The 23,401-nt window shown below is 34.6% G+C and overlaps 2 protein-coding genes across 6 annotated transcripts in view; one reads left to right on the top strand and one right to left on the bottom strand.

Annotated features, from left to right (window-relative positions):
• The window catches only part of LOC125656040 (uncharacterized), a 189,938-nt gene that overhangs the window by 128,815 nt on the left and 37,722 nt on the right, over positions 1-23,401 (top strand). The gene's annotated exons all lie outside the window — the stretch shown is intronic.
• LOC125656003 (receptor-type tyrosine-protein phosphatase T-like) lies at positions 960-17,146 on the bottom strand. Of its 5 annotated transcripts, XM_056143721.1 has the most exons (19): positions 17,066-17,146; positions 16,400-16,492; positions 15,937-16,125; positions 15,645-15,851; positions 10,966-11,148; positions 10,310-10,501; positions 9,882-10,130; positions 9,369-9,464; positions 9,044-9,146; positions 7,847-8,087; positions 7,320-7,407; positions 7,146-7,222; positions 6,968-7,004; positions 6,625-6,725; positions 5,799-5,918; positions 4,602-4,715; positions 3,542-3,687; positions 3,020-3,155; positions 960-1,302 (listed from the first exon to the last, which is right to left on the bottom strand). In XM_056143721.1, the coding sequence occupies exons 2-19, from the start codon at positions 16,482-16,484 to the stop codon at positions 1,219-1,221; spliced, it is 2,448 nt and encodes an 815-aa protein (XP_055999696.1). In that variant the 5' UTR covers positions 16,485-16,492; positions 17,066-17,146; the 3' UTR covers positions 960-1,218. The 5 variants fall into 5 exon arrangements, with proteins under 5 accessions (XP_055999696.1, XP_055999697.1, XP_055999699.1 ...); XM_056143722.1 differs by lacking the exon at positions 17,066-17,146 and having other exon boundaries at positions 3,020-3,140; positions 16,400-16,909; XM_056143724.1 differs by lacking the exon at positions 17,066-17,146 and having other exon boundaries at positions 15,987-16,125; positions 16,400-16,902.

The raw sequence follows: 23,401 nt of genomic DNA, 5'->3' as shown, positions 1-23,401 counted from the left end.
ATAAAAACTGTTACAAAGATAATCATGCCGTTAATTTTGAACAGATTGAATGTTTAAACTACACATTGCACGTTAGAGTCTTGTATTTGTGGTTGCCATATTTAAAACTCGAATAACTGTTGAAGCAACTACTGAACAAAAATTAAAAAAATGGCGGCGTCAATACGGCTCCCAAAGTTTTCAGTGTAGGTATGTAGAGATATTCGCATCTCTTTAGCTGGTTTTGACTTTTTCCTTTCACATACGTGTTACCGTTAGAGCCTTGCACTACGAACTTTGTTCGGTATCAATGCTGTCAATCAGTCGTAAACAGGTTTTACCGATGACGAATTATCGGCGCCAGTAAAAAGGATGTTAAGTACTGTTAAATCAGCATTAACAGTCGTAAATGATAAAATAGAAGAGTTATTCCCATTTTAACGCAATTTGAAATTTTCTTCTTGTTTACGTCTTATTTCGTTGAGATTTCCTTTTTTATTTCATGAAACACGTCATGAAAGGATTACGTTTTTATGTGTAGTATGCCTTCAATCACAATACAAAAATTTCCTTCTTGCTAATGTACGTTTAACTACCTTGGACCTCAGTGCAAAATGCCGAGTAGAAAACAGTAGCAAGAGAATAACATTTTTTAAAACTCGTTTCATACATAAACTCAAGATAAAAACTCGACACAAGCGTCAAAGAGATCAGGCCTCAGAAGATGTTAAGAATTATTCTTCTTTTTTAAAGACGGGGCTACACTGATGACCATCTCTTCAGGAGGAAGAGTTAATTGTGAATTGAATATATTACTAGTTGTGGGAATACCCAGAGTAGTCTCGAATCCACAAAACACTGCATAAAGTCATCCTTGCTGTATTTCAGGAATGAATATATATATATATATATATATATATATATATATACAGTAAGATATGGAATAAATTGAACCTCAAACAATATTAATATAGTACAAATTGACAATTATTCTCATGTTTATTAAATTTTCGATACTCATACGCTCAATTTAGTTCTAGAGACAATGCAATTCTAAGGCTAATATTAACAGTATGTTCAATCCCCAATTAAGTACGTATCCTATAAATTTTGGAAATATGAAATATTTTAAAATTTACATTAATCAAGCAGAAATGAAAACATTAATTCCGCAGAAACGCATGTACAGTTTGAAAATCCATAATATTAGAACAGACAGCACTGCCTGACAAAACAGCATTACAACACAGATAGACAGCTATGGCGAACGTTCATGTTTGTAAGTCCTTCAACCAGTGCATCATGGAGAAAGATGTACTGCTCCTAAAAATAAGAAAAGGACCGATATAAGCAGGAAATAGATCATGAATCATCGCTACACATAAATAATCAAATTTGGTTATGCTGTGCTCTGCACTAAGATTTGCTATGTTTAGTGACAGTGATTCATGGTCATGCATATTCTTTATCAACATCCGTACCAAGTTTAAGCTTCTAATCTCTCCTTTTGACAAGGTTGTGTTTGTTTACTAGCATTTATTTCTTACTTTATGTCGCATTCGAAAACCTTTCAATCAAACAGGGATGTCCCCGATGGTTTTGTTAATTTTCTTTTTACGTGTTAACGTCCGTTCCTTTCTTGGATTTTTAAAACTTATACATGTATTTAGACTTCACCATCAGTGGGTAAAGAGCCCCAACATTTGTTCCCAAACATGGTGCTCTCGGCCGTGGCAGTGATGATTCTTTATACTACTCACGCCGAGTGTTGTGGAATGTCGGTTTATATAGTATAATGCTGAAGGACCCGCGACCCTCACTTCTAAATGCCAAGTGAATGGCAAGAGAAAGATCACGAACTTATAGAAATCTTTTGTTTGGTAAGAGGAGTGATTGAACCCATGATTTCTCAGCCACGAAGCAAACACTGTAACCACTGAATCACTACAAACGGTTACCAGATGAAGGTTAACTGAAGATCACCAGATGGAGGTCAAATGTCCAAAATCTGAACTATGCTCCGCTGTCTAGCCTGAATATTCCAACCCAGAGTCCATTGATTTCCTATTTGTAGTTTAAGCTTCATGTTATTTATACCTACTCACCACTTTAATAGATGGTAGCTATGTGATTTTAATTCGAACAATAATTTAACCAAAACACACAGGTACGCATGTGCCTACCCACCAACCCAAACATACACACCTACATGCTCCCATCCTTAGCTTGGTTAGATGTCTTTATGGTATCATAAATATCCACATATTGTTGGGCTTAACTACTGGTAAACAGTTACTAGAGTAAACATTGTTTTTAATTATTCGAGGTTTTAACTTCATTTCCTAAATCACTTGATTCACAAACGTTTGTTCCCCAACGTCAAAGGATCAATGGCAATATTGATTGTCAATATAGTGTCGAAAATGTTTGTTGTAAAATTATGATCAAAGACAGACAAAAATAATGTTTTTAAACCTTTGTTGTTGATATTTATGTTAGAAAATAATCAAATTCAAATTATACATTATTTTCTTTCCTAACAAAAATTAATTTCTATAAAATACTATATATTCTATACTATAGAACCTAACTCTTTATTTTGATAGAATCTTAAATTTAATTTTCAATTTTATCAATGATTAAGGTTAAATTTACATACAAAACTACTATATTATCCCATTTTACAACAAAATAAAAATTGCAGATTCAGAGCTAAAATAACTTTAATGAGTTCATAGGCATATCTAATCTGTTGTTCATACACGTTCATTGTATTAAATTGCTATGTACATATGTATGAAAGGCGAATATAACGAACGGTGATCAATCTCATAACTCCTACAAACAATATAAAACAGAGAGTTGAGCAAACACGGACCCCTCGACACATCAGAGGTGGGATCAGGTGTCTGGGAGGAGTAAACATCCCCTGTATATGATGAATGACAATTTTTAAAAAAATGAATTAATCAAATATATTTGTTTCATTCATTAGATGGTATTACCCCGTTCTTTATGTTAAAAGAGAGATAGCACTTACACATGTTTGTACAGATCCTACCCGCTGCTGTCTTAGAGAAGCAACATATCCCCTGACATCAATGGTCTGTTCCATAACGCTCTCTTCCAGGAGATAATCAAGGGAGATAAACGTCCCCGTTCTACCAATCCCGGCGCTAAAATATATGAATTCGACATTTTATCTATTTACATATGTATACTATTGTCTATCTGTCGTAGTCAAAACAATAAACGGATATCGAAGAATTTCGTGATCTTCTTATATAAGTTTATACTTGTTTTTGAATGAGTGTATACTTTCGAAATTCTGAAAGTCAAGTCCGCAAATTTACAAACCTGAAGCAATATAAACAAAATACCGTAAAGAACAATTAAAAGCAGTGAGGATGGACATAATGTATGATATTAGCATATTTGCTTAAGTTTGACGTTTGATTCCTTATGGCTGTAATACTTGTACTCAATAGTGGTAGGTAACCTTCAGGTTTGAAGTTCGCTTCAATAAAACTGCTATACGGCCGGGTACACTCATTTCGCTTACCTGCAATGGACGACCACTGGCCCATCTGAAATGCTCAGTCCATTTCTTACTAGGTTACGGAAGCATATGAGTGACGTCATATCATCTGGGACGGAGTTGTCCGGCCAAGTGGTGAAGTGGAACTGTGTTACCCTCTTCTCTTCATCCTAATATATATACATATAAATATTCTATACAATTGCATCGAGAGATCCACTCTCCTTATAAAATATCTTAAACACTGAATGACACAGCGACTGTTGGAAATTGCATCAGTGTGTATAAGTAGGGCTTTAGGAGCATAACAAAACTTCCTTTTTTAGGGAAGTCGTTGTGGCCGAGTGGACTTACGCACTAGTTTGACAATCTTGCTAGACGGTGGGTGCCGTACGTCGCTGGTTTGACCCCGGGCTGGGGCGAAAATGTTCAGTACCTAGTTGTGATTATTTAGTGCTTTATATATATATATATATATATATATATATATATATATATATATATATATATATCCAAATTGTGTTTTTAAAAAAAATCACAGTGTCCGGTATGAAATATTAAAAGAAATAGAATAAACAGTACACAAAGTTAAAAATTTAACGCAAGCGCTTTCATTTTATAATCCTCAGGCGTTACATTTTAAAATAGTTTTGAAATGGTTTGACGTCATAAAGGCGTCCTAACATTTCACGTACATAACGACGTCATAAACGAATGAAGGGAAAAGGATTTTACGTTAAGCATGTTATGACGTCATAGATAATAACAGTAAACATATTTTACAGTAAGCTAATGAGAGCCGGTTTTAAAGTCTTAATAAAGTGTCTTTCTTTTTCTCGTCGGGAAATAGTATTTTCTGTATACAGTTTATAAAACGGAAATACACTGAATTGTCCGTGGCCACACACATCTATATGTTCACTAACTTTAATTTTTCTGTATTCGGGTGCTGAAATGTGTTGTTTATGAACTCGTATACGAGTTCGCAGAGTAGTTCCAATTTCACCGATATAATGTTTTCCACAGCCAGCACATGTTATAACATAAATTAAATTTTGGTGGAGCACGTCATATCTGAATTTACCGTAAATTCCTTGTTGTTAAATTCGAACGAACTTCCTTCCCTTAAGTATGGGCACGTTCCGCATCGCCGATCGTCACATTTGGTAACGGTGAAATTTTTTTTGTTGGACTTTTCCTGAAAATTAGATTAACATAACAGTCTCCTAATATTTTTTGGTTGTCTCTTGCTGTTGATAAAAGTATATTTCTTCATAATTTTCCCCATTTTTTCATCTGTTTTTAGTAGGTCGTTGAGTTGCCGAACGATAGGTGTAACATTAGAGTTCCTTGGGTTATATGTTGTAACTGATGATTATAAAATGAAAGCGATTGCGTTAAATTTTTAACTTTGTGTACTGTTTATTCTATTTCTTTTAATATATATATATATATATATATATATATATATATATATATATATATATATATATATATATATGTGTGTGTGTGTGTGTGTGTGTGTGTAAATAGTGTGAGTATGGAGATGGACTGCAATGTTTCATGCTGGCATGTATCATTATTGTGCTTCATTTAAATATGCAAACTCGATGATATGTGAAAATATGAGTATGCAAAATCGATGATATGTGGTGTAATTGTGATTTTAACTTGATGATATGTGGTGTAATTGTGATTTTAACTTGATGATATGCGGTGTAATTGTGATTTTAACTCGATGATATGCGATGTAATTGTCATTTTAATTCGATGATACGCGGTGTAATTGTGATTTTAACTCGATGATATGCGGTCGAATTGTGATTTTAACTCGATGATATGCGATGTAATTGTGAGTTTAACTTGATGATATGCGATGTAATTGTGAGTTTAACTTGATGATATGCGGTGTAATTGACATTTTAACATGATGATATGCGGTGTAATTGTCATTTTAAGTTGATGATATGCGATGTAATTATCATTTTAATTTGATGATATGTGGTGTAATTGTGATTTTGACTCGATGATATGTTGTGTAATTGTGATTTTAACATGATGATATGCGGTGTAATTGTCATTTTAACTTGATGATATATGGTGTAATTATGATTTTAACTCAATGATATGCGGTGTAATTGTCATTTTAATTTGATGATATGCGGTGTAATTGTGATTTTAATTCGATGATATGCGGTGTAATTATGATTTTAACTCGATGATATACAATGTAATTGTGATTTTGACAAGGAGAGGGAGGGATAACGAAATAAGGAAGTACCTGATGTTGAACAGTCATATATCGCAGGACATAGTGATCATACACGTCCACAGTGTCCAGTGTGATGACGTAAGGGCCAATGTCCAGCAGCGTGTCCGGCCAGTACTTCAGACACTTTATCTGAAACACGAAGACGTTTGAAACTGTGAACATCCACCTGGTAATGTGTTCTATATCATTTGATAATATGGAAAAGAAAACTACAACCTCAAATATCTTGTGCGCATTAATGTTGTTTGGAGCTCCAGGGAATTTTTCTTACATGAATACATATGTAGAAATATCGTGAGCTTTAATTGGAGTGCCATAAATTTTTACCAATGCTTGACGCTCAAGGCCGTAGTGGTGGGGGCTTTTTATCGTACAGCCACCTACCGTGAGACGGGGTGTACACCTAAAAGTTGCCATATATTAAAAGACCGATAAAGCCGATTCCTTGGTAAAGGAGCAGTCACCACCTATATCATGAGTATTAGGTTTGCCGCGTTTTCAATCAAGGAATCTCCGTGAACAAAGCAAACCCCCTAAACACTACATTACTAACACTGCTTTGTGAATTTTATCCAGTAACATATACCGGTACTATGCAAATGATTTACGTGTATACAGTTTGACTTATGCATATATTCTATCATTTCTTCCTAGGGTAAAACATTTACGTAAAATAGACCTTTTGATACAAAAAAAAAAAGCGAACCCCCCCGAAACCCCCCCCCCCAACCCCCAACCCCCAAACAAACTTATTCATTAATTGTGTAAGTTAAAACATATTAACACATCAATCATGCAAATAATCATTCGATTATTTCAAGTTAAGCACAATTACTCTGTCTCCCTCGTAAAGATTAGTCAGCATAACGATCCGTGTTGAGTCGTTCTGCCAGATCACGGTCCAGAAATCCTCCAACGTCTTGGGGGTGAAAGGACCTAGATATTAAGTGTTTGAGCATACATTTTAACAACATATTCTTAATCTATTATGATAATCCATTTTTAATAGATGCATACTATTCTAAAGCTAAATTAAGTGCTTATCAATTAATTTGTCGTTTCAGGAAGGTTTGAAAACGGCCTCCTTCAAATTAACGCATTTAATATGAGTACACAGGGAACTTATCTATTACTGTCATTAACAAGTGTAATTCCGTTTTTCAAAATGAAGTGTGTACCTTGCGCAGCGATGTAACTTCGTTCCTTGTTGATACCCTGAAAATATATGCTTTACACAAATTAACCCTGCTTTTAGAATATAATTATGACTTTCTTCCTGTAGTGTTATTGTTATAACATTCTCAAATTGAGGAAAAATTAAAACGATGTACGTTCATTTCATAACTATGAACTAACATTAATGTAGGATGCATTGACAAAGTCATCGCTGTCATTAAAATCTTCTCTCATCAACTCCACACGATTATAGTCATCTGAAAAAACAACCCCAAAACATATGTACATGAAAGAGGCACGTGCGTTTTCAGATTTTCTTTTTATACTCAATTTCCAGTCAAAATTTGTACTCACATGGATAAATTCCTTTGTATCGGTTTCCCTTTCTGTTGGATGCCCTCAGGGCATTCGAATGAGATTCTAGTAGTCCGGTGGGAAGATCCTGTGATCAAACCAAAGGATTGAAATACCAATGCTACCAAATTCATAAACTTGATAGAAGAATAACATAGTTTACATAGATTTTATTCTAAGAAGAAAGTTTTGAGTTTTATTTAAGATTTTGAGCTGTATATGCCTAATACTGATTGCTGTACATATATCCTTATTGCAGAAAAAACACTGTTATTGTGCAAGTACTACATTATCTCTACATGCCGTCTTACCTGATGGAAGTGATATATTTACATGTACAGACAAATCGTAAATTGGTGCTGACCAAAATCAAGTGAAAAACTTCATTACCATTGGTTTGAACGTCAGAAGATTTTTTTTCATTATCATTAAATATTACAATTCATTTGAGATTAAAAAAAACATATCAAATTCGCTAGGGGTACATGATGTATCATATATGATGCATCACATAAATGGATACCCACGTTAAATTCTTTCGCTAGTACTTCGTTGTCCTTTTTCTCTGGTAATTCTCTAATGAATTGATCTATAGAAATTCTTTGCGACATCAAATTACTGTACTCTACGGTAATGATTTCCTCCTCTACGAACAAAGACTCGTCCTGGGGAATCTCCTCCAGCTCGGACTCATTTCGTGACTCCACTCTATGGAATTCCACGAGGAGGCCATTTTCTTTTTCTGTTTTGTCTTGTCTTGTTCTCTTGCTAAAATAATTGAAAATGAAATTTAGCATATCTTTACAAAATGTCTGAAGATGGGCTACATGTATAATCTACAGGTTATTTCTTCGTTGAAGTCAATAGCAATGCGGCAATATTATTACCATTTATATAATGTAAAATACAGAACTTACTATCATTTGAAAGGTGAAAATAACGAACAGTGATTAATATCATAACTCCTATAAGCAATACAATATATAGAGTTTGAGAAACATGGACCCCTGGATATACCAATGTGGGGTCAGTTGCCTAAGAGGAGTAACCATCTCCTGTCGACCGGTCACACTCGCCCTAAGCCCTATATCACTGGTATTAAACTGATGATAGTAACGATCGTTACTATCATCCCAAGATGGCGGAAGGTAATTCCGAAAAGACCACATTTACTTATTATATCTATTTGTATTGTTTATTTGCGAATGGTATGTAGGTAAGAAATATCATACACTAGCAACAATTACGATCAGGTGTTATTTTATCTTTTATACGGCTCATATGAACAGAAAATTCGTCGTTGAAAAAACAGCGTGGATGATAGTAACGGAAATGAATGATGATAGTAACGTAAAACTTTCGTTACTATCATCCTCGCTATTTTTTCAACGACGAATTTTCTGTTCATATGAGCCGTATAAAAGATAAAATAACACCTGATCGTAATTGTTGCTAGTGTATGATATTTCTTACCTACATATCATTCGCAAATAAACAATACTAATATATATAATAAGTAAATGTGGTATTTCTGGAATTTCCTTCCGTCATCTTGGAATGATAGTAACAATCGTTACTATCATCAGTTTAATACCAGTGTATATCTTGATCAGGTAAACGGAGTTATCAGTAGTCATATCAAATACCATACGTCTATCACGGGTTTATGTGTCGTCATGCAATGGAATATGAAGTTGAGTTGTAAAGGGCAATGTAAGCTTTACCTTTTGTTAAAGAGGACAACCACAGTTAGGACCAATACCAGAATTAACACCACGAGAACAGTCAGCAATATGACAGTCAGGTTATTTACCTCTCTATCTGCATCTGGAATAAAACTCCGGAGATTGTTATATTTATATGTGTTCATGTATGCACATGTATGCATTAATGCCTCCGATTAACAAATACATGTAAATAATGTAAGAGCTTTAGTTTGTCTTACAGCCTATAATAGTACAGGATTTAGGGTTAGAATCATACCATTCATAAACATATAGTACTGTTATAAATGTAACATTGAATTGATTGTAAGTCATGAGAGTGTACCTTGTTCGGCAACCATTTTGTCAGAAATGGTGGTGTCCTCATCACAGTTTGTGGTGACCTCATCATTGTTGGTTTTTCGTGTGAACGCTTCAGTTTCTGAACATAAACAAAAAACCAAACTACCGAGTGATATACGTTGTCAATTGTATTTCAAGCATTTAGAAGGATAGAGAACACCCCTATCATAATATAATGTCATTGATATCGGGTTGAAATTAAATACTCAATAGTATACCGCTGTAATTAAACTCATTGTGTGTGGGCCAACAAAATAATTCTTCGATTCGTTTCCTACTTATTAGAGTTTTTGTATTATATATACGTTCATTCAAATATAAGTTTGTAACAAAAACAAAACCTTAATTAGAAAATAAGATAAGTAAAAGGCGGGGCCAAGACTATATATACATGTATAACAAAAGGAAAATATTTCTTTTACTCAGGTAGTTTCCTCCGACTTTGATTGTCATTGATATCAAGGTATGAGAGTACTATAAGGTAAGGCAAATGCACCTTTAATTGTTGACGCTGTAGTGATTTCATGAGTGCAACACTTTCCATAGTAACCCTCTATACAGCTCTCACACGTCCCTGATGTCTGGTCACACGTAGCGTTGAGAAAGTTTGTTGGACATTGGTGCTGACAAAAGTCACCATAGAACGGTCCATGGCATTGGTTACAGACACCTGTTATAGGACTGCAGGACACACACTCCTTCCTGCATTTAGCGCAGTCTGGTCCATAGCGACCTGCAGTACATACTGGGAAACAAATATTAAACGAAATTTAATCTGGGAATTTCGATATGCGTTTTGATAATTAAACATTCATTGAATTGACAGTATACTCGGTCCATTCAATCAATTTCAAGTTTCGCGAAAAAGAAGCGGAAGTAGTACTACAGGAATTGATATTGTTTCGTCTTCACTCCGTTATTTACTTATAGGATACACTTCAAACAGCCTCAATGGTCCGTCATCGGTCCTTTTTATAAGAATGGTATCCCCCTTCATTTCTTTGTAACATTCCAAGGCTTTGTATTGTTGCTTTATTCCATGGAGACTGAAATTCTGACACATTGTTGATGAACTCGTTATTGCGTCATCTTCTTTAAAGTGTACTTCATAATTTCCTGATAAAAAATAACAAGACAACATAATTGTTCAATACGAAATAACACATTCTCTATACATGTTTTTAGAAGTTCAAACATACATTTTGCACCGATGTAAATGGCTGAAACATTGCCAAAACGGCGTAAAACCGTAATCAATCAATCTTTGATATTTTATACATTATATATTTTACATGAATAAAGTTTTATACTCCAGAAAATCAATTTCTTTAAAATAAAGTTTAATTTCATATATGAGTTGATCAATAGAAGGTATGAGTCCCGACTATTATAATACCCAAAACGTACAATATCTTCTTAAGTGAAAATAGTATGATTAATTAATGCCATGTCTTGCAATATCTCAAAAAAATTCTATATAACCTAGTTAAAATGGTGTATTTCATGTTTCAATTCAAAATCATATTTTAAATGTTTTACTGATGGCTACTACTTGACTTATTCGCTTATCTTAAATATACCTCCCCATGTCGATATAAGAATCCATTTAATCACATAGTTTCTGTCCAATTTTAGGAACCAAGACGCCTGGGCCTGTTCTGGTGATTGGTAAAACGTGTCCATGTCGTTATCTAAAGCTTTGGACAACCCACTCGAAGATTCCGTAGAATTCAGTTGCATTGATCGATTAATACCAGACAGTTCTAGTAAAGAAATTAAAAAAAAAAACAAACATTATTATTGTAATCTAATCATTACAAATGTTGAACAATAAATATGGAAAGTATTACATTTGACACATTATAAATATTTACCTTGTAAAATGATCAGAAATTGAAAATAAATGAAACGTTTAATGAAAGATTAATTTTGGCAATGTGCAACTGTAACATGACGTAGCAAAGCTAATATGACAATTTTTATTTACTACCAGAACGTCGTTTTATTCTAAATTTGCACACAAGTCAATTGATTTTGAAGTTTTGATGGACTTCGATACTTCCTATGAAAATGACACAGGTACAAATATTTGTAGTTGTAGTTCTCAAACACGATATAATCTGCCGTCAAGGGTTTTAGGCGTTTGCTCAGGAGTGACAGGACGCGGTTATCGTCGCAATAATTTTGCAAAGAAAGTGGATAGTGTAATAAATTCATGAAATTCGTGGCCGCAAGCTGCGAATGCAGAGTCGAACTTTGATCAGTGGATCGACGAATAGTGAACTCTATTGTTAATTTGTCAACGCTTTTAAAGGACTATATTACTTGACAAAAAGAAATGATTTCATGAAAACCAAACTACCCCCAACTCCACCCGACTACTCTTTTATACCGATCCTCCGTAATGCTAAATACCCTTCCAAGCCCCTAAAAGGTATGGATATATGGCAGATAGTAAGTTGTTCCATTTCCGGAAACAAAAAAGGGGCCAAAAAAGAGTAGACCAGCTAAGCTCTATCGATCTACCGGGGCACCACAGGGTAAACTTTTATAAACGTTGAATTACACAATAGGTCTTTTGCGCCTTCTTTGAAATATTCATGTTTCAATAGAGAGAATAATAAATTCAGCAATATGTATACTAGATATAACTGTGCGTTCAAGACAAATGACCCCTGGTCGTCGGCTGGTAATGTGTGGAGAAGCAGTTACATTTGCAAGTTCACATAATGTAGCCAGTTCTACATTTCCAACAGAGGCACATGCACCCGTTGTTGGAAGAATTGTTTAAGCCCATGTACATTCAACGTGTACAAATCTGTTATGTTCGCTCAGAATGACATTGCAAGAAATCGGGAATTCATAGGACTAGCAAAATATAAAGCATGCATAGATTTCGGGTAAATCAGTATTCCAACAGAAACCCGAACTTCCACCCCAAAATCTTTGGATAATACAGGGATATTTTTGAAGTTCAACCGACGTTTTGTTCATGTTGTCGTTACCATTCATTATTCATATGATTATTTTGCTATTATATATCTAAGGTTTGTTTCGTTTTCGATTTAACGTACTATTCGAGATTTTCTTCATTTATGTAAAGGGTTCACCAGCAGTAGGTGAAGTGCCAGAAATGTTCACGTTTGCATCATGTTCAGGGATGTGGCAGTGAGGTCTCGATAACTTGTTAACACCAACATTTACTTGGTACTTCTGCCTTCAAGTTCTATTCGAAAGACGATGGCTTTCACTTTTCATGCTAGACGCTTTATGAATGAGCAATTCAACATCAGGATTGATGCAATGCCAGACTCGAGAATAAAACCCGGTCACTAGATTGTGAAATTAAGGCATAAAACTAGACAACCTCGACTTCTAATTTTCATATATATGTCTGCGATATTTGCTCATCAATCACAAAATCAACATAAGAAATCGTTAATTTGAATTGTCATTGACATGAAAGTATACCACTATTTCGTGACGTCATAATCGAAAACGTTACGATGCATGAAAAATTCACTGTTTTAATGTAACCTAGAAATTAGACATTAAATATGTTTTAAGCTTTTTAAATGTTTGCTATCTCCAGATACATAGATTTTGTATACTATATACACATGACTTAGTATAATTACAAAATACCATAAATACGCTATCTATAAACTTCTTTAGAAATGCAGTTTTCTTGAAGGTATCATTGGAGTACTAATTTAGAATTTAATAATAAAGTTTTCATTTTACTTTCTACTTTTTGTATCAATGTACTTCGTAGCTCATGATTGAAATAAGAGTTTACTTCAAATTATGTGTAGTTATGATGTTTAAGAATGTACCACAATGAAACTGCCAATTATATTTAAATTCCATTATCATTACTGTGAACACAACCATGTTTATCGTAGTAAACATTTAATAACGCTTTCGTACTTTGTATTGTCGAGGTAAACAATCATCTAAATTTTGTATTTTTTATGGTATTTGGGAGATTTTTTAAACAGGATTTTACGATTTTCAACAACCTCGTTTAAAGTTAGCACTATGGAAATGTTGTGTTAGTTATAACAATCTAATCTAAAAATACTACCTACCATTAGGTCAAATGCTGTCTGATGTGTTTCATACCAATCGTTAGGCCGTTCTCTACATGCTTATCGTGTGTACGGATTTCAAAATGTTTAAGAACAGAATACGTTTAATAACGAGTTTTTACTGAATGATACAATTACTGATACTTAAATACATCAAACTGTGAAATTGTTAAAATCAACAACAACAAAAAGTTCTGAAATAGATGAAATTTTGAATGAGTACATCATAACCTCAATAAAACTGTTTTTACCTATTTACGTTCTCTTATTCAGTACAGTGTTAGACACGGGAATTTTGCCTGAGGCATGCTTGAAAATATTATAGCAATCTGTTAGAATAAAGGTTGCACACATGACCCGAACAATTATAGACCTATTACCTTTTAAGTTCCATGGGAAAATTTTTCACTTCAATTATGTACGCCAAAAATTATGATATATGGAGAATTGGGAAGATGCCCATCAGATATTTATATCAAAATCTGAATAATAAATTTTGGGGCAATATTGTCAATGCCAAAGAAACAAAATTGTCATATCTATTTTATCAGTTTATTGATAAAAAAATAACAAAAATTAAATGGTATCGAAACGAAATGGATAAAAATATTAAAAGCATTAAGGCTTTAATATTACATGTGTATGAATATTCCAATATGTACAAAATAAAAGGTTGCTTCTAAATTCATTAAAACAAAAATCATATGATCAATTCCAGCAGCAATGATTGTCAGAATGGAATAATTGCAGCAAAGATAAAACTTACAACTTGTTTACAAATTTTGAATTTATATGTCAACATTATGTCTTGTTAATTTTGAATATTTATATAATACATAAAATTGCAAGATTTAGAACGACAAATCACCGCTTACCAATAGAAACGGGGATATGGTCTAGTATACCCAGAGTAGATAGAAAATGTAATTTGTGTTATTCCGAAATACGCGATTTCATAATATTTTGTCATGTGAAAATTTAAAAAACTTTCGAAAATGTACTTACCACAAAAAATTTCATCAAAATTAGTACCGTATATTTTACATCATAGACCCAAGATTTTAAAATTTCACAATTTATTTTCTTCTACGAATTTCAAATTGTTGTTGAATTAATCTATATTCATTAAAACTATGAATGAGGTGGTCAACCTTGTTGAAGTAAATTTGCCAATTATATTCTGTAATATTCATTATTGTATATTTATATTTGTACCTCAATACGCATGTATATATATATTTTAATATGATTGTCTATGTATTTATCTATGTCATGTTGATTGGATTGTGAATTGTGCGATTTCTAAGTTTATTATATAAAGATATCGTGCTCATGGCTGGTGTGATCGGTCAACAGGAGAGCTGTCTTCTCCTAGGTACAATGTATCTTATGAAAGGTGAAGATAACGAACAGTGATCTATCTCATAACTCCTAAAATCAATACAAAATAGATAGTTGGGCAAACACGGACCCCTGGACACACCAAATGTGGGATCAGGTGCCTAGGAGGAGTAAACACCCCCTGTAGACGGGCCACACCCGCCGTGATACCTTTATCCTGATAAGGTAAATGAAGTTACCCGTAGCCAAAATCAGTGTGCCAAGAATGGCCCAACAATGGGTATAAAACACGTCAGACAGCATTTGGTTCAATGATAGATTGTACTGACGAACTAAATCGTTATAACGATCATAGAATCTGCGAATGCTGACTTCAATCGAGACTATTATCTCCTTAATGGTGTGTGCAGTGGTCCTACTCTTAATTTTGTATTCTATTTATGGGATTATGGGATTTATTACTGTTATCGTCACTTCTTTTATTGATCTTCAATATCCTTACCAACTTTTATTAGCATTGTATTTGAAAATACATGTATATCTTCCTATTGAATATTTAAAAAAAGCAACACACCCAAATCTTTGATTCCTACTCCTCGAGGCACATTATTCCACCTCTGGTATATCCAGGAATCCGTGTTTGCCCAACTCTCTATTTTGTAGTTTTTATAGGAATAATAAGATTTATCACTGTTCGTTATCTTCACCATTCATTACCCAAATAAAAAATACCGACACTTTGATACATTACAGGAAATTGAATAAAGGTATTTGTATTACAAGTTAATTAGCGGTGTAAGTAAGAATGGAAACAAAGTATAGAATACCTATTGGTTTTAATTCAAACACTTTTGTTTGTCCATTTCCTGTTCGAGTTATCCTTATTCTATTTCCTTTCCGGTAGACAGCACTGGGATATTCACATGTTATCAGCTGCTGAAGCGATGTTGAAGTCATTCCATCAGATTGGGTGAGATCCGTACACTTCACAGGCGATACACCTCCAATTATTTCTACATCTATACTGTAGGTACCTGTTGAAAAGAAGCATCAGAAATGGAAACGCAAGGTGGTAACATTCTATCAAATAACACATCAATGTGCAATAATGTTTCATACCAGCACCAATGGAAAGAAAAATCCAATCAATTGTATAAATATTGTCTAACTCAAGAGACCAGGACTGATTAACTCCATCATTGGTTAGAGAGAAGGTCTCCATGCTGTCATCACAACCAAGACTGGCAGCAAAAGATCCATTGGTTGATGTCTGCTGAGACCGTGCGCAGACTGTATATGTCCATGTTTCTAGAGAATAAGTAAAAGTAGAGAAAACAATTTGTGATAGCAAGAGTATATATTATAGCCCAGTCCCAAAGTGTGATCTGTAAATATTATAAGCCATTATAAAATAAAGGTCCTCTCAAAACAGTTTAGCCATTTGTATTAAATATCTTATGCTTTTAATTGTTGAAATTAAAATTTCGGAACATTTAGCAAGTAGCTGTTAGTTAGTTTAAATACAAATAAATTTATTGTAAAGTAATCGCGGAAACCATCTACATTAAGACATGATGCTTACCTGGAATGGTGGTTGCAAGTAGTATTATTGCAGTATGAAGATATTCCATTAATACGGATACGTACCAGAGTTGAATATAATTCATGATTTTTCCTGAAACGCAAAAAACTGAACTACGTGTCAGAGAGTTTATAAAATACTTAGGATGATAACATCCTCATGGGGGTCGATTGCACACTGTGTTACTTAGTACAATTCTCCCTCATATACTTTCGTTCGCCCAATTCCTCTCTTTGCTTTGACAGGGAAATATTATTTGTATATCCGTCCTACTCTTTGGCATATACTAACATTGTGCGTTATGTAAAACTGACTTTCTACAAATATGGATCTATTTAATTTTAGCATGACGTTCTCAGTAATACACATTTGGTTGTTTCATTGAATTATATTTCTCGATATTGGAACTGTGGTCTTCAAACGTGAAACAGCCTTGTTCGTTTATGTTATGGGGAAATAAAACAATTTTAGTCTGACAACAGTTGTGCACAATCGGTTTCACAGCTATATAAATTAAAGCATGTTTTCATTCTCCTTATATTTCCATGATACAATCCTGATAGCCATGCATGTAATTATATTCCTTGTAAGGAACTATACAAATCACAGAACACTTGATACGCCTGAAATGTTTAGCCACAATAAGGAATAAAATATAGTAATCACCATCAAAAGATTCTCATCAGCAGAAATATAAATTAATGATACTCTGGATGATTTCTGTAACTCCACCCCAAACATGCTTTATTTCCACGAGCGCTGGACTGAACATTACACTGTATTCTAGAAAAAATGGAATCAGGTAATGTCAATAAACTATATACTGTAGGAAATGAACTGGGTTCAATACAAAGTATGTATACAAAGTATGACGGTTATTTAACATTCCTTCCGTAGGAGAATTTGGAACTCTGAACAATAACAGATGTGCCTATGCTGTATGACTGTGGTTAATTCTACTACGGTTATTACAGAGATCAAGAGAAATATCGCTACCATTATTCTACACAAGTTTAGCTTTTGAAAAAAGCTTAGGGCATCAGCCATTGACATTTCCAAAATGAAAAGAAGAGTTTTATAAACTGAAGTTCACCTACATGCACATATAAGCTGTAAAATCATATGAAGATGATATAATCATGATATTCGAAACGGGGAGGGGGTATCGATCGCCATCAACTTGGAAGGGGTATCTAGATAAAATAGGTACTACTTATATTGCTCAACTTTCATACTTTGTACGATCGGCGGAATTATATACCTGTCATTATGATTAGTTCAGGTTGGTTCCCGCTCGATAATCTTTCCGTCTAATTGCCTGTAAAGGGTTGCAAAACTCGACACTTTCCGCCTTTAAACAGTGACGAACTTTATCATGAGACATCTGCTGCGACACGGGATGTCAGGTTTTGCAGTCTCATCCGAAGGATCGCCCCATTTAGTTGCCTCTTACAAAAACCGAAGGGTGAATTGTTTATGCTTGATGTTTTGTAAAAGTAAATGGAAGACGCTGTATACATGGCATGATGTTGACTGCAACCCGTTTTACCTTCATGCTTGAAGACAATTACAATTTGTATGATTATTATGAGGGCTTCCCCTGATGACAGGGATATTTTTATTTCTGATACACTACAGAAAGTATGTTTCAGCTCAAGTTAAAATTATGAGAATCCAATCACTCGACCCCTCCTATCCGTTCATAATTTTGTAAATCTTTATTTCAAAGCCACGCGCTTCAAACGAGAGAGAGAGAGAGAGAGAGAGAGAGAGAGAGAGAGAGAGAGAGAGAAATTAACATAAAATGAAGGAAAAAGTTATGAAAGTAAAGACTAACTAATACACTAATAAACCCTGGGAAAATCTACTTTGACACATACTTTTATATCTTCTTATCATCAAAATACATGACCTTTTCCTTTTAAATTCTTACTTCAGGTTAATTCATTCATTCATTAAGAGGTCCATATTTGTTCAACTTTCTATTTTGTATTGTTTATAGGAGTTATGAGATTGATCACTGTTCGTTATTTTCGGCTTTCATTCACCAATCTTCACGATACTCAATAGAAATATAATAAATATATAGTATCTAGATATTTTAACCACATATAGTATATAAATCATTTAACCACATTAATGTATATGATTGTAGTTACATGTCGGGTAACATCACATAATATGCACCTGCACTCGTTTGAACGGTAGCACCGTCATCATTAAAATGATGCTCTATTTTGACAGGAAGTCTTATTGATTTTCTTGTCCTCTAACTATAGAATACATCGCAATGCCAAGAATATAGAGTAAAGGTTCTTGACATCTAATTATAGTCGTGAGTCACCTTAATCCCAAGTATCGATGGTTTCTCTGCACAAGCAGATTGTTATTGACTTTCTTTAAAATATATATTTTAAAGGTTTGCATCAATGAACTGCTAAATAGCACTTCATTACAGATTTAATAAATGGCTTCTGCATAAAACACAGGTACAGAATAGACCATTCTCGAAAAGGAACGATAACTCTTGGTGGAAAAGAACCATTCTCTGTCCAGAGTTCCGTGCGCTACTCGCACTACAGGTATAAGAGAAGCTTGCGTAACACGCTCTCTGGCGAGAGTATGGGAGAATAACGTCAGACGCGAATCAGTTTAAAACAGTGACATAAATATTTTAATATACAGTTTTCTAGAATCGGACTAAAATAAGACATAAAGGTGTAGCATTCTAAAAGTATTTCTCAGTTATTTTAATGATTTACAAAAAGACGTTATGCATTATACATCTTTTTGTTTCTCCGAACGCGACTATATCAGGAATGAATTGCTCTAACTTCATCTCCCAGAATTCTCTTACACGCAAGGACATTTGAAGTGTAACCCACTTTTATTACATTCTCTCACCAGAGGGCGCTTTACGCAAGCTTCACTTACACTTCACTTATTCATAGTGCGAGTAGCGCACGGAACTCTGGGTAGAGAATGTTGTTATTAGTCAACCCAACTACGTAAGTATTCAAAGATAATCAGAAACAGAGATACACATCAAACTTCCAAAAGAAAAAACAAGAAATGTATGAATTTAAGATGTAATACTTATTGATACCACATTGGTTTCCACGTTACATATTTAAGTAGAATTGGCGTTTTGAAAAAAGAAATGGCATACTTGTTTGAAATTCCAAAAAAACATTTTGCTATAAAGTACGCGGTGGTGAATTACGTGGCTTAAAAAAAGATGATGCTTATTTTGCACGTAGAATTACAATTTTAGTAGACATGATGTATATTTGTTTATGAGAAAATTAATCAAATGTTGATATAAATGATGTGACAATTCGTTATTGATAAAGGTGTTACCTGTGCTTACTCGTTTGAATTTTCCCTTGTGTTGACTTTCGTCGTCATTTTTCGGGGTAAAAGGTCATGCCAAAGTCACCTGATTCACCACTGTGAAATACATGGAGTACACAATTGCCTATACAGCCATTCTTATATCAAAGTTGCCGCTGATACAGGTGTATGAAATATGTGTGATCTTTATTTTTCGAAATTAGTATATGCTTCAGCTTCGTCAATTTTTGGCCAAATATGAAGAAACTCGGAATCTTTGTTAATTGTGTGACCTTCTCGAGAATATGGCATTTGTCAAATATTAAATGGATGCACATTTTGAGATAGATACGAACTGGGTTCGAAATAATGATCTACATTCTTGTTCACAATGACTTCTCAAAATGGAGGCGATGGGGGATACCCTTATCCAACTTTTCCTTCACAGTTGCTTCGCGTCTCGTGTGATCTGATGATCCGCGCCTGTCAACGAGACGTGATCCGACTCTTCGGATAAAGTTACTGTAGTAATAATATATATCTACTAGTGAGGGGTTTTGATACGTCAATCATCTGGGTCGTCAGGAAAGTATTTATCTTTTCAAATGACATGCTTCATAATTAATACTATATTCCAGGAATAAAACGTGTAAGTTCCTATACACGGTGTAACAAACAGTAATATTTCAATGACAAAAATAAAACACCACAGATTCATCCACTTCTGCTTTATTCTAATATGCTTTATTTAAAATATATATTAACGGCAAACTAACAACTTAACTTTATGATAAACGGGATAATTTCAGCTTCTCCATCGTCAAATTCCCATATTTATGTAGTGATATTCCATTATCACTTGCATATGGGTTTATATCTCTCATTTGATTCATACGCAAGAGCTTATTCTGCGTACGGTCAGTTTTTAAATCGAGGCAAGCTACTGACAAACAAGTATATGGTGCAGGGCTTTCAACATTCTCAATTAAAGTCAGTATTTGCAAATTATATGGTCGTTATAACGATCTAGTTTGCCAATTCAACCTATCACTGATTCAAATCTTGTCTGACGTGTTTCACACCGCTTGTCAGGCCGTTCTTAGCACACTGATTTTGATTACGGTCTACAGATAACTCCTTTTGCCTGATCGGAATATGGGGCTCACGGCGGACGTGACCGGTCGACAGGGGATGCTTACTCCTAGGCACCTGATTTCAGTTCCGGTATGACCAGTGGTCCGTGTTTGCCCAACTCTCTAAATTGTATTGTTTATAGGAGTTATTAGATTGACCGCTGTTTGTTATCTTCACCTTTGATAGAACTATCACTTGTCACAAATAGACTCAGACAATTTATGTATGGTTTAGTTGCGTTGATTTGTAGTCCAAGTCCGTCAGGCATCAGGGGCGGATGCAATAATTTTTGAAAGGGTACCATTGATTTTGATTTTTAAAAAGGTGCGGGTGTCCACCCTCAGAATGTGTTATTTTTGCCTCTTTAGGAACTTTTTTCTGACAAAAAGGAGGTGTTTCAACCCCTTGACCCCCCCCCCCTTTTGGATCCATCACTGAACATACTGTTGATTTCACAGTGTGTTGCAGAAAGTTGCTGTTACATGTATTTCTGTATCCTATTTTCATTGAAATAATCCACATACAATACAATACATCGTTTAATTTATGGAATCAATTAGTGGATTACCAAGTGAAAATGCACTGCTTTTAAATTTCTTCTTCCTGACTCCTGGATATTGAATAACCACACTGATTACAAAGCAATACAATGGACTTCTTTAAAAATGTTAAAGTAATGGTCCCTGGGTCTTGCATTAAAGTGTTAAGAAGGTTTTTCATGGTTTCTACAATGAAAATAAATTATATTTTACCGGTCGCGGTAACTCAGTGGTAGAACATTCGCTTCGTAAACAGGAGGTCGTGAGTTCGAGTCCCGCTCGTACCATGGCTGCGTCAAACCTAATACTATAAGATAGGTAGTGTTTGCTCCTTTGCCAAACGTTCGACAATTAAAAGTGAAAATCACGGGTCTTTCGGGTATGGCCTTAAAAACGGAGATCCCGTTTCGCGGCAGGCGTTGGCATGGTAAAGAACCCTAACTGCGACGGCCGTAAGCGCTAAACATAGGTCTAAAATGTGTAGTACTTCACCTACAGCTGGTGACTTCTCAAACTGAGTAAAAATTTCTCGACGGGAGTTAAAACAACCTATCAACCATCTTTTAAAATCTCCTCGACTACCGAATATATAAAAATCATCAACCTGTGGGGATCCGGGTTAGAATATGTCCCCAGTACCCCTCTATTGTAGTAAGAGGCGATTAAATGGGGCTGACCGCAAAAACGGAGGTCCTGTGTCACAGCAGGCTTGGCATGATAAATATCTCTCCCTGCTTCATGGCCATAAGCACCGAGTATAAGCTTTTATTTTGCAGCTCTTCACCGACAATAGAGACGTTTCCATATGGGTGAAAGAGTTTCGAGAAGGCCGTTAGACAATGCAACCAATCTAATAAATATAACTAAGTAAATTACAAACGAATACTTAGTGGAGAAACATATATCAATATACATAAAATCTCTGGTTACTGGGGTGGAGATCTGGTAGTCCTGCATGTCAAACAACTAACGAGAATTCATAGTAAAATTAGAAAGGGATATCTTTATCAACTCGTGCCCCAGGTAAGATATTCAGCCCCCATGATTTAACTGCCTCTAGAATTAAAACAAAGTTGGACATAACTGCTTCATAGGTAGTGGAATTTCTTTACATGAAAGAACTATTTATGACCAAATACTTTTGATATACTCAAAACAAGGTCATTTGACTGAGGACACACTCATTAAAATCAAATTTCCCTTGATCAGAACTTCTTAGTGGAGGAATGTTTGAAGTTCATACTGGGCACATATAATGTGGAACTCATTTCTCCAGCATCATACAGCTCTTGCTTGTCACATGACACTCAGATGACCAGAAAGGTCCATGGAGCTCTAATCAAAAACTGAATTGGAAGTTCGATTGTTAAAACATGAAATTGTTATGCTATTCAAATACACTAAATGCTCTGTCATTTGACGTGCTCAAAGGAACATCACACTCAGATATATAGCATCTCAAGGACGTGATACAAATACTTTCGACTGGAAATATTGAAGGGGAAGATAAAATTTGTTGCTTGTGCATTACGAATACCCCCCCCCCCCCGGTTTATAGTGTACTCGTACCATTCTGTGGGGTCATGTATTATATGAGGTGATTAGATGTATTATATGAAGTGATTAGATCTAAATGATTAGATGTATTATATGAGGTGATTGCATGCACATACAATCGGGAAATCCTATCAATTGAAAATCTAACTTGAAAGTTGGATTCATAGATAGCGACACAAATTGTGTCAGTCAAAATAACATGAAAATGAATGACAAACAACATAGGATCAGCATGATGCATGTGCAGTAGTAGTCCGTCAGAGTGATTGTTGTGTATTTATATAGTTATCACTGGAATTATTTGTTTATCGTTTAAAAATGTAACCCCCTTGAACCGAGGGCCCTCAATTGCTGGAATAAACATTATACATGTTATAGATACATGATCGCATTTAAAGCAAATACAAACGCACGGTTTTAGTTGGATTTCTCTGTGAAT

Source organism: Ostrea edulis, chromosome 7 (genome assembly GCF_947568905.1).
Source record: "Ostrea edulis chromosome 7, xbOstEdul1.1, whole genome shotgun sequence".
Classification (NCBI taxonomy): domain Eukaryota; kingdom Metazoa; phylum Mollusca; class Bivalvia; order Ostreida; family Ostreidae; genus Ostrea; species Ostrea edulis.
The sequence above is the reverse complement of the archived record's forward strand: the minus strand, read 5'-3'. Positions and strand labels throughout refer to the sequence as shown.

Bases quoted from the DNA above. Each gene is read 5' to 3' on its own strand.
- LOC125656003 (XM_056143721.1), bottom strand. From the start codon at position 16,484: ATGAATTATATTCAACTCTGGTACGTATCCGTATTAATGGAATATCTT. The intron at 16,126-16,399 runs GTAAGCATCATG...CTTATTCTCTAG, and splicing joins ACTTGCAACCACCATTCCAG to AAACATGGACATATACAGTC. The intron at 7,005-7,145 runs GTTAGTTCATAG...ATATATTTTCAG, and splicing joins TCAATGCATCCTACATTAAT to GGTATCAACAAGGAACGAAG.